The sequence below is a fragment of the Chanodichthys erythropterus genome, chromosome 6 (genome assembly GCF_024489055.1).
Source record: "Chanodichthys erythropterus isolate Z2021 chromosome 6, ASM2448905v1, whole genome shotgun sequence".
NCBI lineage: Eukaryota > Metazoa > Chordata > Actinopteri > Cypriniformes > Xenocyprididae > Chanodichthys > Chanodichthys erythropterus.
The window spans coordinates 9566366-9583729 of record NC_090226.1 but is presented as its reverse complement, the minus strand read 5'-3'; the positions used below and the strand labels follow the sequence as shown (position 1 = coordinate 9583729).

Sequence of the window (17364 nt, the reverse complement as noted above, 5' to 3'; positions counted from 1 at the left end):
AACAGAGACTTCTATATTTGTTAGATGTTCTGCTGCCCGTCTTTTGCTGTTGTGTGATGGCTTACAGCCAGTGTTCACTCAGCAGGTAGCATATTATTTATGCTCCGAAGGGTACTAAATGCAGCAAATCATTTTATTGTGTGTTCAAACATTTCCTTGGTTCTTCTATTTAACAATACACATGTCAGCAGCAGAATTGGCTGAGACTTTGAATTTCATCAACCGTTTCTGATAATAAAATTAATTTTTAATATGCAGCCATATAAAATTCCCAATATACTGGAGAGCTTCAGCCCAGTAAAACTATTCCAGAGTTGGATACTTGACATCTTTGAGTAGGGATTCTGATGGCCATTATTTTTATGGGCAAGTTTTTGTGGTTTTGGATAACTTTGTAAATGTCACCTTAATTGCATGTATTCATACACACCCACACAAATGGTGAGGCTGTCTGTGGGTTGGTGCAATGGAGAACCAGCCCACACAAACAGCCACTTGCTGTAACACACAATGATGAAAATGAAATCATCCAAAATTGGATCTTACTACCTTTTGTGGCCATGCTTATGCTTTACCTCGCCATTATAGTGAGATTTATGGTGTTGTCGCTTTAGCAAACAAAGCAAAGAAGGATTCTTTTGTCTTGTCCAGGAAGCAGCCAATGCATCACACCAGTTTAAATGAGGAAGATATGTGTTCCTGACTAAAAATACAAAAACATGGATGTCACAATGCTGTCAGCCTCCATGAAGGGACCTTAAAGGCCTTTCAGGATGTCTTCTAGTTCTCCTTTACCTCGCTGAATATATTCCCTGTTGGAACCGGCAAGTGTATTGCAATGGCTTGCTCTCCATTGGCCAAAAATAAAGAGAGGCGGATTTAGTTAGTTCCATCTTTAGTTTCTGATCATTGAGACAAGCTGTGTCCTTCATAATCACAGCCTGACACCAAATCCCGCCTGTCAACAAAGAGGACTGCCACAATAAGGACTGTAGTGTGAATGCATTCCATTTACATTTTGGCCACTGTGCTTATCTTTTCTTGTGCATTGCTCCATCTGTGTCTTTCTTTTTATTTACTCTATGTACTTTGGGGAAGGTCACACAGCATTTGACACCTTTTCAATGCTTTGCTTTCAGAAACAGAACTGTAAAAGTGTTATTGCCCCTTGTGGCAAGAGCTCCCAAAATCAAAACCCCCAGACTATAGCACTGCATTTTTTCTGTGTTATTGAAAGTGTTGAGTGTGTATGTGTCATTTTAAATTACTTTATTCCTCCACCCGTGTCACAGCGGACACATTCTCCAAACACCGTCAGCATATCGTAGTACCGGAGCGCATCATTTATTTTCACCTGACGTTGGTCTATTGCAATTTTTTTCTAAACATCTATGCAGCCTTTTTTAATTAAACCTCCCTTGGTGCTTTTTTGCTTCCCTCTGTTTCCCTTTGTACTTTGATTACATGTCACCTATTTTCCCCTTCACCGCCCTTCTTCTTCTTTTTTTTTTTTTTTTTGGTTGCTGTCCATATTGTTCAACAATAAATAAATAAAATGCAACAATAAATCAATCAAATTATATATTTTATGCTCATTTGCATTTATGAATAAGTAGTTTTCCTGTTTTAAATTTATAAAATACTAAATTTTAAATTTTCATTTTTTTCTGGCTGAATCGGGATGTGGAGACAGGAGAAAGGCAGGGTGGGATCAGCAACTTTGACATAGTCTTGATACAGGGTGATGAAACAGGCTTTTGGTCATTGGGGATGGGAGATTCAGCAGAACATCCATATCAAAATAGAAAAATGCTATTATAAATTGTCAATAATAGAAATACTAATACAATAATAATAATAATAATAATAATGCTTATTATTATTATACAAATAGGGTATATCAACAGCTATATCAACAATACAAGATCTCTTTCTTTGAATTCCACTTCAGTATCCATATTTTTCAAATAAAAAAATAAAATAAAAAAACATTTTTTAATACTTTATTTTTGCTTTTCATAACAGGGAACCATTAATAGCCATCACAATATGTTCATAATTTTCAGAAACAATGATGCAGATCACACTACATCATTTGTGTAAGTACAAATCATACATGTTGTACTCATAGTAAATTAATAAATAAGTGACTGAATACGTAAATAAAGACTTGTCAATATATGAATATATAAACGTGAGGAAAAGAAATCAATAAAAATGAATGAACAAAATAAACCTGATAAGAATGCATTCTAATAATATCCTCATACATACACATTTATACATTTACACATACATGATCATGCATACTCACGTACTCTTACCATATGCATACAACCCACGTACGTCTATGTTCATACACACGTCAAGTTAACTGAATAACTAAAGTAAAAAGAATGTAAATAAAGACTGTAAATGATACTCGTTCCCTAAAACATTTTTGTATAAATACATTCACCTCTCTACTTTTTGCCCCATAGAGCCATGCTGTCTCCCATGTATGCAGACAGCTCAGTCATCATGGAGAGAGCGCCGTCCTTGCGGAAGGGAGGGAAAACGCAGCCACAGGGCTACAAACATCGCTGTCATCCTCCGACCAGCGGGAGCAGTGTTTGTGCCAACCCCACATACTTTCATGCAGTGTATGACATGAGTAATGAAGCATGCCAAGTTGACTCCTTTGACTACAGCAAAACAAATGGAGGGGAAACCGTGGTGACGGATGGGACGCTTTACTCTTTGATGCCCAGTGACTCTCTGGTTCCTCCTGTCAGAAGGAGAGGAGGCCTAGTGGACCACCGTGATGTCATCAAAGCCCACCAGTCCCATAAATTGCAGAGCACTCCACAAGCCCGACGAAAACAATGGGAGTGAGTATTAAATAATGTGTCACGTTTTTAAATGTCTTGGGTTGAACTCTTTGAAGTGTACTAGAACAAAAGTCCATCAAAAAGCACCAATCACATGTGTTTTGGCATGTTTAGTCATTTGATGACATTTAAGTTTACTGTAATTTTGCGTGAGTAGTTTAATGTCAGTGCTAGTTCTATGAATTGAAATTATCAACAGCATAACCTTGTTTCATATAAAATGTCAGCAATGATACACATTTTGATGATAAAATACACCCATATCATTAATTTTTATCTACCAGAGTTGGTAGGTTTTGGTTGTTTTTTGTCTTACATTTGCAATGTGGCTGATAGATTGTACACAATCTGGACATTTAAAGGTAAATCTATCCATCTGAGACCTAGTTTGTTTCCATGCCTCCTCTAAAGCGTTCAAGGAGCATGTCTTCTCTCAGACTGTCACTCAAAATATCCATCTCCTATCATATCTCTGAGAATAAAGGGCAGGTCATGTAGGTGTGTGTGTGGAGAGGATGTGTATGTTAGAGCCACAGTGATGGAAACATTGATGGACATAGTGATGACCCCTGCTTCATTTGGACCCTGTGTGTGTGGTTGTGCCTGACAGCAGTTAGTGAATGTGAAAACCTGGAGCTCTGTGGGGGAAACAGAAATTGCTTGAAATCTGCAATGGAAAGAGAACAACTCAGACCAAGATGGAAACATTAATTAGGCAAAAAGGTGAAAAACAGCTGTGATGAAAGTATGTTTGGCAAAAATGTTTTTGTTGGAGTGACGTAAAAGCCTGTTTATATTCTTGTGTTGTGATTAGTGGGGACATGCTTCTCACAAACTTGTCAGCTACAAGTCAGTCAAATCCTCTGCTGACTTTAGCTTATAATTGGAGCCCGTCAAGATGATGTATTCTGTGCCACCAGTAGCACAAAACTGAAGAGCAAAAATCATGCATTTCACCCATCCATAGTTTGGACAGATAGTCCTGCCCCAAACTAGCAACATTGGTTGAGGCAGAATTTGATGTGTCGACTAAGTTGGTGTGAAGAAAAAAAAGTAGTTTTTTTAACCAGTCACCTGATGTCATGTGACTAATGAAGTCATGACAACATGGATTCGTGCTTTTAGGAGCCCTGCAAATTCTGTATTTATTGGAAACTGGTAAAACATCTGCTCTGTCTATAGATAATTTTTATATAACTTACGTCGTATTTTGATTTACTGGGTAAATTATCAACATTAAATATATATAATTTTTCTAAATATATACATATATATATAAATTATATATATATATTTTATATAATTTACATGTTACATTTTGATTTACTGTTCAAATTATATTAACATTGTGTATATAATTCTTAAAATATATACATAAATATTATATATATATATATATATATATATATATATATATATATATATATATATAATATTTATGTATATATTTTTATTTATGTATATATATATTTATGTATATATATATATATATATATATATATATACACACACATATATACATATCTGTATGTATATTAATTGTGAATTATTGAAAGAATATATATTTTTTATATTATAAAAAATATTTGTTATATCAAAATATAAAATTATTTTATATAAATTTCATTATACTTCCAAATCATGGTCAGTGAATGTATGAATATATATATTTACTTACTTATTTATTACATATTTATAGTTGTTTCTGGAAATAGGAGGAAATAATTCTACCTGAATATAGTTAGAAAGAACATGTTCTTTTCCACCTTGGCATTGTTAGCACAAAAACTTGTGTCATCGGCTGCGGGTCTCTGGTGTGTAGAAGAGTATGTCTGTGTTTCTGTGTTTTGCGTCACGGTGGGACCGCTTAACAATGAACACAGAGTGGCAGTGGAATCTAGTCACGATTTCTGTTGCGCTTTAGGGGTGTAGAGGCTTCCACTTTCATTGCTCACCCACTCATTCTGGCAGCCGTAGCAGCGGGGAGACGTGAGATAACAGGTTACTGACAGAAAATGCAATCTCACCTCATTTCACTCACTCATTTACCCTCACTCTCTTCTCTCTCTCTCACTTTCTCTTTCTTGTCTGTGGTCTGGGAGTGATCAGCTGTAACTAAATATGGACCCAGGGAGTCTGTCACACAGCAGAGTGGTAGAGAAATGCACAAACACACACAAGTGTATAAGATACACAACTAAACCCATTCAGGCTATGCAACAGATATGTTGCAGACATTGAAAATCTTCATGCAAGTCTATTTGTGATATTGACCATGTGAACATGTGGAGATGTTTGATTTTTGATTTTCTTGTGTCCAGAGAAAGCACAAGGTCTTTGGATCATTCTCTGATTATGCTGGAGAACATTATGTCAGTCTGGAAACAATTTTAGTGGAATACAAATAATACTTTTATTAATTATGTCATTAATAAATATTATAATATTATAACAATATAAAAAGTAAGATACCATACTAGGATAGTTTCGTGAATTGGCATGAAACGCTCACATTGTCCCTGTACAGGTTATTCTTACTGTTTAGCACAGAAATTAGAAGACTTTTCATTTGTGGTCTCATATTCTCTCAAGGCATGTACAAAATCATACATTGGAGACTCTCTTGCACAGTTTCTCTTCTACCACTGCTTTGTGCTCGGTGTTTTCCATAAACACGGGGTACGTCTCTCACACGCTCTCAATTAGAGCAGTGCTATATTAAAACAGCCTCTTAAATAGATTTAAAAAAAACCTTGTGTCTCTTAGCTGTGTTTTGCTTTTTTTCTTGATACCTTTATCTGTGTCCTACATACCTCCACCTTATATGTACTGTAGGTTGTTCGCTTCATATTTCAGTGGTCTAGGTTTAGAACGAGAGGCTGAAAATCAAAACACTTGACCCTCAGGCTTTGGAGTATTTTACATATAGACTGTACACACACATACACAGTCTTATACAGAGACACTTGGCAGCAAGTGCGGACAGATCAGTGGGCAGTGTGACAAAGGGGCAGCTTTCGAGCGGACACTTCCACAGTTTCTGTTGGCAAGACAGACCTAAGCCACATAAATAGGGTAGCCGAGCTATTTTTAGCTCCCATAAAACTGCCTTTTTAGCATTTCCAAGGCTGCAATGAATTAAAGCATTGATTTAAGACAGAGAGACTGGGATGATTTGTGGAAAATGACGTTACATGTGTGAGGGTGCTTGATGGTTCAATGTCATCTAGAATGATCTTGGCAGCTGGCAGCTATAGTCTTTTTCCCAAACTGACCGAGAGGATGCCAACAGATGCAATTGTACAGACTTCCTCATTAGCCTCTGCAAATGGTTTCCATTTTGATTTATACAAGTGGCCAGGACAGAAATCTCCAAGTGAGTGGACTTTGCTAAAATGTTATGGATTTTATGATCATTCTTTTCCTTAGCCTATATGAGACAATTTTTGTGATGGCAATGGCACAATTTTACAATGGCACAATTATTAACTGTACAATAACTATATCTGCACTATGAAGTTGTGCATTTACTTTAATACATTACCACTCAAAAGTTTAGAGTCGATCGATTTAAAGGGGTCCTTTTTTAACTTTAGTTAGTGTAATGTTGCTGTTTGAGCATAAACAACATCTGCAAAGTTCAATGCAAAGGGAGATATTTTCTTTTACAGAAATTGCTTTTTAAGGACTACAACAAATGGCTGTATGGACTATGATGAGCTTCTTCCCTTCTTCCCCTCTTGTAACTTCTTCCTGAGTCTCTCCATCAGTGTCTGACTCCGGTTTGAACAATGTAAGGCTGAACACAGTTACTGACAATTGTCATTTTGGCTGCGTGAGATTCTCCAGCTTTGTTGTTGATGAGCAACTGAAGCGCGAGCTGTTAAAGCTCAGCCCTCTCCTGGAAAGCGGGCTGGGAGCAGGATCTCATTTGCATTTAAAGGGACACACAAAAACGGTGTGTTTTTGCTCACACCCGAATGTGACAAGCTATAATAAATGATCTGTGGGGTATTTTGAGCTGAAACATCACAAACACATTCTGGGGACACCAGAGACTTATATTACATCTTGTGAAAAGGGGCATTATTAGGTCCGCTTTAAAAAAAATAAGATGCCTCAAATGCTCACCAAGGCTGTAATAAGAAACAGTAATATTATGAAACAGTATTAAAATTTAAAATATTGTTTTCTATGTTATATTTTAAAATGTAATTTATTCCTGGTCCTTACAGCTGATTTTTTTCATCAGTCATCAGTGTCACATAATCCTTCAGAAATCATTCTAATAGGCTGATTTAGTGCTTAAGAAACTTGAAATTAGTTTGTGCTGCTTAATATTTTTGTGGAATTGTTTTCAGGATTCTTTGATGAATATGGTTTAAAAAAAAGCAGAATTTATTTGAAATACACATATTTGTCAAATAATCCAAGACTTTATACTGTCACTTTTATTGATTAATTGCTTACTTGCCGAATAAAAGTATTAATTTCTTTCAAAAAAATAAAAATAAAATAAATAAATAATAGTAGTGACCCCAAATGTTTTGAACGGTTGTTTTTCTTGTGCTTGATATGCAACATGTTGATGTAGTGAGAGACCCTTTAAAATGTCTGAATGTCATTGCATTAGATGATAAAATATCAAACCAAGAGGCATCTGCAAACAGACGTAACCAATTTTTGATGTACTTTTTGATGTAACTAAAAAATGCTGGGTTAAAAACAACCCAAGTTGGGTTGAAAATGGACAAACCCAGCAATTGGGTTGTTTTAACCCAGCGGTAGGGTTAAATGTTTGCCCAACCTGCTGGGTAGTTTTATTTAACTCAACTATTGTTTGAAAATTACTGTATTGCTTAATTAAAATTAACCCAAAGTATGTTGGAAATGAACATTTATTAATGTTCAATGAATAATTATTAAACAATAAACATTTATTAAATTGCTTATTAATAAATTTATATTAATAAACTATTAAACTATTAAATTTAGCTTAGCCTAAGCTTATTAATAAACATTCACCTTTTGTCTATTATTGTTGTCTCTAATTGCATCTGGTTTTTAATTTCCCAACTATTTTGGGTTGGTTCATTTTAAGCTAGCCATATAGCAATTTTTAAATAATAGTTGGTTTAAATAAAACTACCCAGCAGGTTGGGCAAACATTCAACCCAACCGCTGGGTTAAAACAACCCAATCGCTGGGTTTGTCCATTTTCAACCTAACTTGGGTTGTTTTTAACCCAGCATTTTTTAGAGTGTAATTGGTTCCAATGTGATTTTAGTGGATGCATAGATGCAGTTCCCTTAAAATATATTTTTTTCTTTTGCATAACACTTGTAGATTTGAGCTAAAGATTGAGAAAGAACAGAATAAATAAGTTTAAATTAAATAACAGAAGTTTATTGTGACACATACAAAGAGAAAAAGGGATTCACAGTGGGACACCAGCCATGAGATGAAACATAGGCAGAGTTATTTGTGCTTTGTTCAGGGGAAAGCACTTTTGTGCTTGGGTGGGCAAAAATCATTTTTTAGTGAACTTGCATTTGAAGAGCCTTATATTATCTATGTCACAAAATGTGTTTTTAAAGGCTTTTTTTTTTTTTTTTTTTTTTTAAATTCACAGAGGCAGCATAAACCTGTGCATGAATCACAGTTGAGGAAAAAGAAATAGATTGAAAGATAATTGTTGATTTTAATGCACAGTTGACAGAAAAGACAATATGGAGAGCAAGATTTAAGGCGTGTTTTATGATAGCAATCAGATATTGTTTCATTTAATTTCTTTTATTCAGGAGCTTAAACAATTATGCAGTAGTTTTAAAACTGGCAAGTAAGGACAGAACAAATGTCTGTACAAGAAAGAGGAAGTACAGTAACATAGTTAGGCAAAGAGTATAGAAAATATCATTATCTTCATATAAAAACAATAGAAGTCAATGAAAAGTTTCCATCATGATAAACAGTGTGAGAAAAAAATATAGTAGCCTATATCCACCTTATTCCTGATGAGCCTACTGCATTTTGAATTATGGGTGGCATTTACGGTTTCGGGAACTTCCATTCAAAAGAATGAAATGAATCATTTCAAATCATAAGGTTGCCCTACAAATAAAGCTTATGCATCAGTTTGACTGAATGACCTGTCAATTTTCCTTCACGTTTTATTTTCAGACATCATGAGAATAACGTAACGTTTGGTATTTTAACAAGACTATCTGGCAAGAGCTCATTTCAGTCACTACATTCTTTTCCTCATGATTATTTTCTTTTTTCCCTTTGCATTCTGCTGTAATAGTATGAAAAAGGACAACATATACTTCACATTTGTGGTCTGTTCTCTCAATATAATTTACAATATATCCCATTAATAATTCACTGGAATGCACAAAGAATCTCGTTTTTCTCCTCAAATCCTCACGTCTCTTTCCAGGTTTGTTTTCACAGGTAAATACAATTTATTATCTGTCAAAATGACAGAAATCACTTTGAAATAGTATCACGCAATGCTGAAGTTCATGAACATTTTTGATTAAGACAACGTATGTTATATAATACAGATATTACTACAGTGATATAACCCTTCTGTTATTGGTGTGGAAGGAATCATGCTTTTGGGGTTATTCATAGTCTGTTGAAAGTACCTTGGTGATGCTTTTACACTTTTAAATGTCCTTTTAATATATAATGGTGAGTAGAATAATGTCATCTCGGTATACCCAGATTTTAAAAAAAACATTATTGCATTCATAGAGCGAGCCTTTCACTGATTGTTTAGAGCTCAACAGAAGTTACACATAATTCGCACAAAGTGTCATGGGGCGTATGAATAAGGTGGATATTTATGCTGCCTTCTTGTGCTTTTGGAATTACCGAAACTTGAATGTGATATTTTCGTAATCACGACTTCAGAACTGAGAATTATCCAATTTCCTATAGCACGTGAAGGCAGCATTAGTCCATGTGAGAGGATGGACAGATCAATAGATGAACATCACCTAAGGAAATTATGAAAAGGAAAGTAAAGGAATGAAATATGAAGGAATCAAGAGGAGGAGTGAAACAGGAGACAGATTAAGACCAATGAAAACAAACAGCAAGACAGCCGAGTGTCCTCTTAAACACTAAGCTAGTGTTTGTTTTCAATTTCCCTTCTTTTGCATTCTAACTTAGCCTTCATCTTGCCCTCCCTCCCTCCTTTCTTTTTCCTTTGGTCCCCCTTTCCAACTCTCTTCTCTTATCTTCTTTTTTATCTTGCATCAATCTGGCTGATTGCCATACGTTGCAGACTTGTTCCAGACAGAGGCGTCCCTTAGGACCCAGTTTCTCTAGTATGCGTGTGTGTATATTGATTGCTTTCTGGTGTGGTTGGGAAATCGTAATTCCTGACGTGTTCCTTGTTGTTACTGAACTTTCAAATACACCTCAGCAGTTTTCATGCAACTAAGTCTCTGCATTAAATTCATTACTCTACATAATTACTTGGCTGGATCTGAATAGTGCGCAAATGCATTACATCAATTTAAGCATCCGTGTCGTAAACCAGCTCACTGTCTGGTTTTTAGGTACAATTTATTGAGCCTGGGATCTTGTCAAACCACAGTGTTCTCCCAGCCTGAGACTGCACCTCCTGCATCTCAATTATGCATTTGTGCCATCCTGTCTTCCTCTATGAGATCTCAGTGGTGTGTGTTTGTGAGATAGAAAGCAGAACTGTTTGACAGTGTGATCCCAGGGATGACTTGGATGTTGATTTCAGTCTGGGTATGAGATTGACCAAATGACCATCATAATCAGAGGTTCAGTTGTAAAGGACATTCTGTCATTGTTTACTCAGTCTGATATTTTTCTTTCTTCTTTTGCAGATTTCTTCATATAATTAGGCCTGTCACGATTAATGTTAATTGTCTGGTTTTTGTTATTTGATTTAGTCCCAATTATTTTAGATATCCGCAATAATTGTGCAGTTTAAATTTCACTCACATTTTGCTATCTAATTATGGGAAATTTTGGTGATAATTTTGGTGATTATATTTTGGTTATAAAATTCACAAAAATAGTCAGAGGTCTTCCTTCATACAAATTGAAGGTTTGTGGATTTATATTATATTATATTATATTATATTATATTATATTATATTATATTATATTATATTATATTATATTATATTATATTATATTATATTATATTATATTATATTATATTATAATTTTTCACAGCATTAAAGTTTATCTAATGGGCTTTTTTTATTATTGTTTTCATCATTATATTATATAAAATTCCAAGTAAAAATAATATGTTAGGCTTACATTGTAAGTGACATGAACAAAACAGAATTAAATCGTCAATCGGAATTATTTGTATGACAATTAATTGTCAGCACAAAATTAATTATTGTGACAGGCCTACATACAATGAAAGTCATTGTGGTCCAATGTTGTTTTGGACCCCCTTGAATAGACGAAATCTACAGAAGCCCTAAAGGGACATGGTGAAGGAAAAAAATATGAGATGGGAAGAAAAATGATTTCTCAATCCTTTTGTGTTCTCTCGCAAATGTTTTGTGTTCCCCTGAGAAACGTTCCATTCGTTCGCAAAATGTTTGCGTTACTTTTGTGTTTCCTCACAAGTTTTGCGAGGGGACACTGATGTTTTGCGAGCGAACACAAAAACATTGAAATATATATTTTTTCTATCTCATATTTTTTTCATCACCATGTCACTTTACGGGCTCCATAAAAACCAGTTCAGAAATATTCTTCAAAATATATTCTTATCTTGTGTAGTTCATCTTTTGTAGTTCATGAAAGTGGACTCAATTGTGATAAGAGATCAAACTCTACCTATGTCTGTGTCTTTCTGTGTATCTCTTGTTATTCATGTCTGTAGGGCAGAACTCACCTTATTTTATCTCTCTGTCCTCTGTCGTTTCTCTGAGCCATTTAGATGCTAATGCAGCCAGTGAGCCCATTCCATCTGCTGCTGGCCCAAAGGTCACAGCAGGGTCAACTAAAATCTGCTCTGGGGGGCTGGACAGTCTGACCCTTATTCACACCCATTCAGACTTCCTTTTCTCCCTGACTAATAATATGACAAAATACACACATGATTATGTTTTACGGGGTGTGTAAAACAGGCTGCTGAAGGTAAATATGAGTGTTATTTACAAAGCATATAGACGTTTATGTTCACTCAGTATTCCTTTTATTTCAAATGCTTCCACATCACTCTGAAATGTATTGCTTATTTTCGGGTGTCAAATAGACTGCAGATAGCCATTGTCATATATGCTAGCAAATAATACTATGCTTTATGTGTAGTAGAGGATGTTAAAGCCAAAAAAAAAAAACTGGCTATTTTACAGTTCTTACTAAAAAAAAGTGCACTATCATTAAGCAATTCAAACAAAGAGAGTTTCATTCAGAAAAAGTGCTGGGAGACGCTCACAGCAATTTTCTCAATGGATATTAAGCCATAAATCATTTCTTTATGACAGTGCCACTGCTTTACTTTCCTCTCAGAGATTGATCCATTGCTTTCCGTTGCTATTCGTTCATATTTTGTTGTCACAATTTATCTAGATCCTTGCAGATATGTTGACATTTCACATACAAGACAAGACAGACATTAGATGCTTTTATTTGATTTTATGCTTTAACTTCAAAACCATAAGTAATTCAAAGATATTTACTGGATATATTACAGTACTATTAGCAAACAAGAACAAGCAATCAAGACTTTCTGTAATGTTAGAGTTACTGCCCTCTGCTGGACAAAATATCCAACTGCACTGTAACCTAAGAACGTATATCATCGTTTTTGTGGCAATTTTTCATGTTCACCTGAGGCATTTTGCTATCTTTAAAGTAACAGATTAGATGGACATTAAAAAAGTAACCAAACAAAGATATAAATATATCTCTTTTTATTTCATAAAATTGATCAAAAGTTACAGTGAAGACATTTACACCCCCCCATTTTTTTTTTTTTTTTTTGGTAAAATAAATGCTCTTTTGAACTATATTCATCATGGTTTTCACAAAAATATTAAGCAGCACAACTGTTTTCAACATTGATAATGATAATAAATGTTTCTTGAGATCATGTGACACTGAAGACGAGTAATGGCTGCTGAAAATTTAGCTTTGCCATCACAGGAATAAATTACATTTTAGAAAGATATTAAAATAGAAAGCAGTTATTCTGAATTGTAACAATATTTCACAATATTACTGTTTTTTGTTTGTTTGTTTATATTGATCGACCCAAAAGTTTATATTTATGTGTATTATTCCATCCTAATCTTGTGTGTAAACCATATATAAAATGTGTAGAATATATATGTAGTGTTTGAATTTAGTGACTAACATAATTATCTAAACAATACTTTTTGCTTTTTCACTTGCTTCTACATCTTGTGCAATTAACATCAGCCTTTCTGTAATTTTATCCTCATTGTATCTGTCTCATTTAAAGGTGCCCTAGAATGATTTTTCACAAGACGTAATATAAGTCTAAGGTGTCCCCTGAATGTGTCTGTGAAGTTTCAGCTCAAAATACCCCATAGATTTTTTTTAATAACATTTTTTAACTGCCTATTTTGGGGCATAATTTAAAAAAAAAAAGTGCAGATTCTGAGCGTGTCCCCTTTAAATGCTTGTGCTCCCAGCCCCCAAGCTCGCGACTCTATAACACACTGCATAAACAAAGTTCACACAGCTAAAATAACCCTCAATATAGATCTTTACAAAGTGTTCGTCATGTAGCACATCGGATCATGTAAGTATGGTATTTATTTGGATGTTTACATTTGATTCTGAATGAGTTTGATAGTAGCCTATGTGTGGCTAATGGAGCTAAAGCTAACATTACACACTGCTGGAGAGATTTATAAAGAATGAAGTTGTGTTTATGAATTATACAGTCTGCAAGTGTTTAATAATGAAAATAATGACATGGATCAGGTCTCCGTGAATACAGTAAGAAACGATGGGAACTTGAACCACATTTAACAGTACATTAGCAACATGCTAACGAAACATTTAGAAAGACAATTTACAAATATCACTAAAAATATCATGTTATCATGGATCATGTCAGGTATTATTGCTCCATCTGCCATTTTTCGCTGTTGTCCTTGCTTGCTTACCTGCATAAAGACTGTATGCTGCTCCAGACGTTAAAGGTACAATATGTAAAATTTTTGCAGTAAAATATCCAAAAACCACTAGGCTATTGTTATATATTTTGTCCAACTACTTGTAAATCATGAGAAAATTCCCATTCTTAACAGTGACACGGGGCAGTGCAGTCGCCTGTCAATGACGTCAGTTACCTTTGTTACCGCCTTTACTGACGTAGAAACCACATGACAACAGTGCCGTGGACAAATGCGGAAGTAGTGTCTAGCATCCAGCAAACCACTAGCTTGCTACAAGCAGTTCCTTATTTACTTCTTGCACGTTTTATGGTGGATTGTGCCACTTTTCTATGGAACATAATTACTGTTTACCATCTGACGCTGGTTCTGTCGACAAGGACAGCTCCTACGCCTTTGTTTTGAATAGGCTTCTAGCGTCCTCTAGCGGAAAAAAAATATCACAAATTGTACCTTTAATACTGGCTTGTCTAATGGCTTGAACATGGGCTGGCATATGCAAATATTGGGGGCGTACATATTAATGATCCCGACTGTTGCATCACAGTCGGTGTTATGTTGAGATTCGCCTGTTCTTCAGAGGTCTTTTGCAAAAATCAAATTTACATAAGAAGGAGGAAACAATGATGTTTGAGACTCACTGTATTTCATTTCCATGTACAGAACTCTAATTATTTAACTATGCCAAGGTAAATTCAATTTTCAATTCTAGTGCACCTTTAAGTTATACATTTAAATGCTATTGTTAATGGCTGTTGACAAGATAAAACGATGTTTAAAGCCAATTTCAAAGCATTAAGCTAGATATTTCCTGAGTAAATTATTAAAAACCACAAACTTACCTCCCAGGAGCTGTACAGTAGGTGGAGCTGTGAAACCTAGTTACATTTTTTGCTTGCTCTTCCAATATCAAACACATGGTGGCACTGCAGGACAGTGCTGTTAGATTTCTGCAGCCCCACCTACTGTTTTGTCACCCTGTAATCACCCACAGCTGAGGGGATCTCCCATCTTGATACACACATTCAAGCACTCGCTCCTCTTCGTCTCTCGCCCACTCTCTTGCTCTAAGCCTCGACACATAACATCGTGATGATCATTACAGCAGCAGTGTTACAACTCATTTTGACAAGCTCTGTCTATCAGTTTGATTGAATGGATTTAATCAGTATGATTGCCATGTGCTGTGCCTGAATTCTCTCTGATCACTGTGCAGTTGCAGTGAAAGCATTAAAAGGCTGAGAAAACCTGATCCACCATTAGAAAGGACTTCACTAACATTTTGTCACTCATGCTGTGAATAAGCTGCTCACCCTCATGTCGTTCCAAATCTGACTTATTTCCTTCTGTGAAACACAAAAGGAGACATTTAGCGTGATATTTGAGGTGCTGTTTTACATTAAATGAAAGTGGATAGTGACTATGTGCTGTCTAGCTCCAAAAAACCAAAAGAAAAGCATCATAAATGTAGTTTTAAGACACATACACTAAATTCAAAGTCCTCCTTAAAGGGATAGAAAATTGTGTCATCATTTACTCATGTTGTTCCAAACTGTTGAACACAAAAGAAGATACAGTATTTTAAAGAATTTTGGTAACCCTACAGTTGACGGTAGCCATTGACTTCCATAGTATTTTTTTATTTTTGGGTGAACTATCCCTTTAAACCATATATCTTTGACTTGAAATTAAAGTTAGTTAAGGAAAACCTTGCATGACAGCTGTGGTCACCATTCATTTTTACTGTAAGAAAGTATTTTGTTCATTCTGTTATAAATTACTCCTTTCGTAGGTCATATAGGTTTCAAAAGACATCAGGGTGAGCAAACGATTAAAAAATGGAATATATTTATGATGGATAGATGTTTTTGGGGGGCTTTAAAACAGGTCCCCTTTCACTACCATTATAAAGCTTGGTAGAGCCAGGATATTTTTAAATATATATCTGATTGTGTTCATCTGAAAGAAGGTAGTCATATATACCTAGGATGGCTCGAGGGTGAGTAAATCATGGGATAATTTTCATTTTTGGGTGAACTATCCCTTTAAGATTTCTTTCTTCTGCAGAATACAAAAGAGTATATTTTGAAGTACCAACATTGGACCCCATTGACTTTCACTGTATTTGCAAAAAATAAAACACTTTTGTTTTCCACAGAAGTAGTTTTGGAACAACATGAGGATGCATAAATTATGAAAAATGTTAATTTTTGGGTGAACTATTCTTTTAAGGCTTCTTGTGGAATACCATAGTTGTTTATTTCTGTCATTTTTCACAAACACCATTTGGTCATTTTCACCTTTTCCATTCCTCTTTAATTCTGGACTATTATTTTATCAACTGAATTAAGTAATCAAAAACTGCAGCTCTCAGGTTTGTGTTTGATGAAGTGCATCAGGGTTTATATACAGTATGTACCGTATTCCCAGCAGCCACCATGTCACCAGTGTTCTGTTCTGACTAGCGTCACCGTTAAGTGCTCCAGCCTGTCTGAGTAGCCATGCGTCCCATCGCTCACGTCTTCTCAGGGTCACTCTCCCTGATTGGCTGGCTGCCAGATTGAGCTCGGCTCTTTTCTCAATGAAACGCTCAGAGAGTGTGATTTACGCTGTCCTAACGGCATGAGTGGAAATGAGATGCAGCATAGTGCGGATGGCAAATGCACACGCACAAAAACAAAAAAGGATGTCAAAGCACTAGAAACAAAGCAAATGTTAATAGAAAAGTTCACTCCAAAATAATAAAAACAAATCTGTCATCATTTACTCCAGCTTCCAAACCCATATGATTTCCTTTCCTTAATGGGACAGATAGAATAGGTGAGTCAGTAGTAGCGCAATTTATTATTTACAAAAAACAAAACAAAACATAAAAAAGGTGATTTATGTATGTGGTAAGCCTTGTAGTCTTCTGCACAAACACACACTCTCTCTCTGGCACACGTACCCGTTCTGTCTCTCTCATCCTGAAATAAAATGGTATGCAAACATAAGACTGTACTTAATACAGTGTCTTGCTAAACACATCCATCTGTGTTACACACTTATGCAAACTCTCACAGTTTAGGGTGTATTTGCAGCAGCCTGTAGTACAATATGGGTGCTTTGTTTTTTATCACCACCTGCTTCCTGTTCTTGCTTTCTCAGAACAAGGACACTGAAAATAGGTCGTATCTTATTATTAATCCTCTCCTTCCCTGTCACACTCATTTTATCCTGTTCTGTGCCTTTCTTTCTTTTGACTATCTATCTATCTATCTATCTATCTATCTATCTATCTATGGCTTATTGACGAATACGTTTTTTAAAAGATATTAAAAAAAAACATA

At 35.2% G+C, this 17364-nt stretch overlaps 1 protein-coding gene across 1 annotated transcript in view; it reads left to right on the top strand.

Moving 5' to 3' along the window:
- Nucleotides 1–17364, top strand: part of cacna1ab (calcium channel, voltage-dependent, P/Q type, alpha 1A subunit, b) — a 149966-nt gene that overhangs the window by 1043 nt on the left and 131559 nt on the right. Inside the window, exon 2 of the mRNA XM_067388832.1 lies at nt 2481–2870. Within this exon, the coding sequence (XP_067244933.1) occupies nt 2485–2870 (386 nt within the window). The 5' untranslated portion in view covers nt 2481–2484. The remainder of the gene's footprint in view (nt 1–2480; nt 2871–17364) is intronic.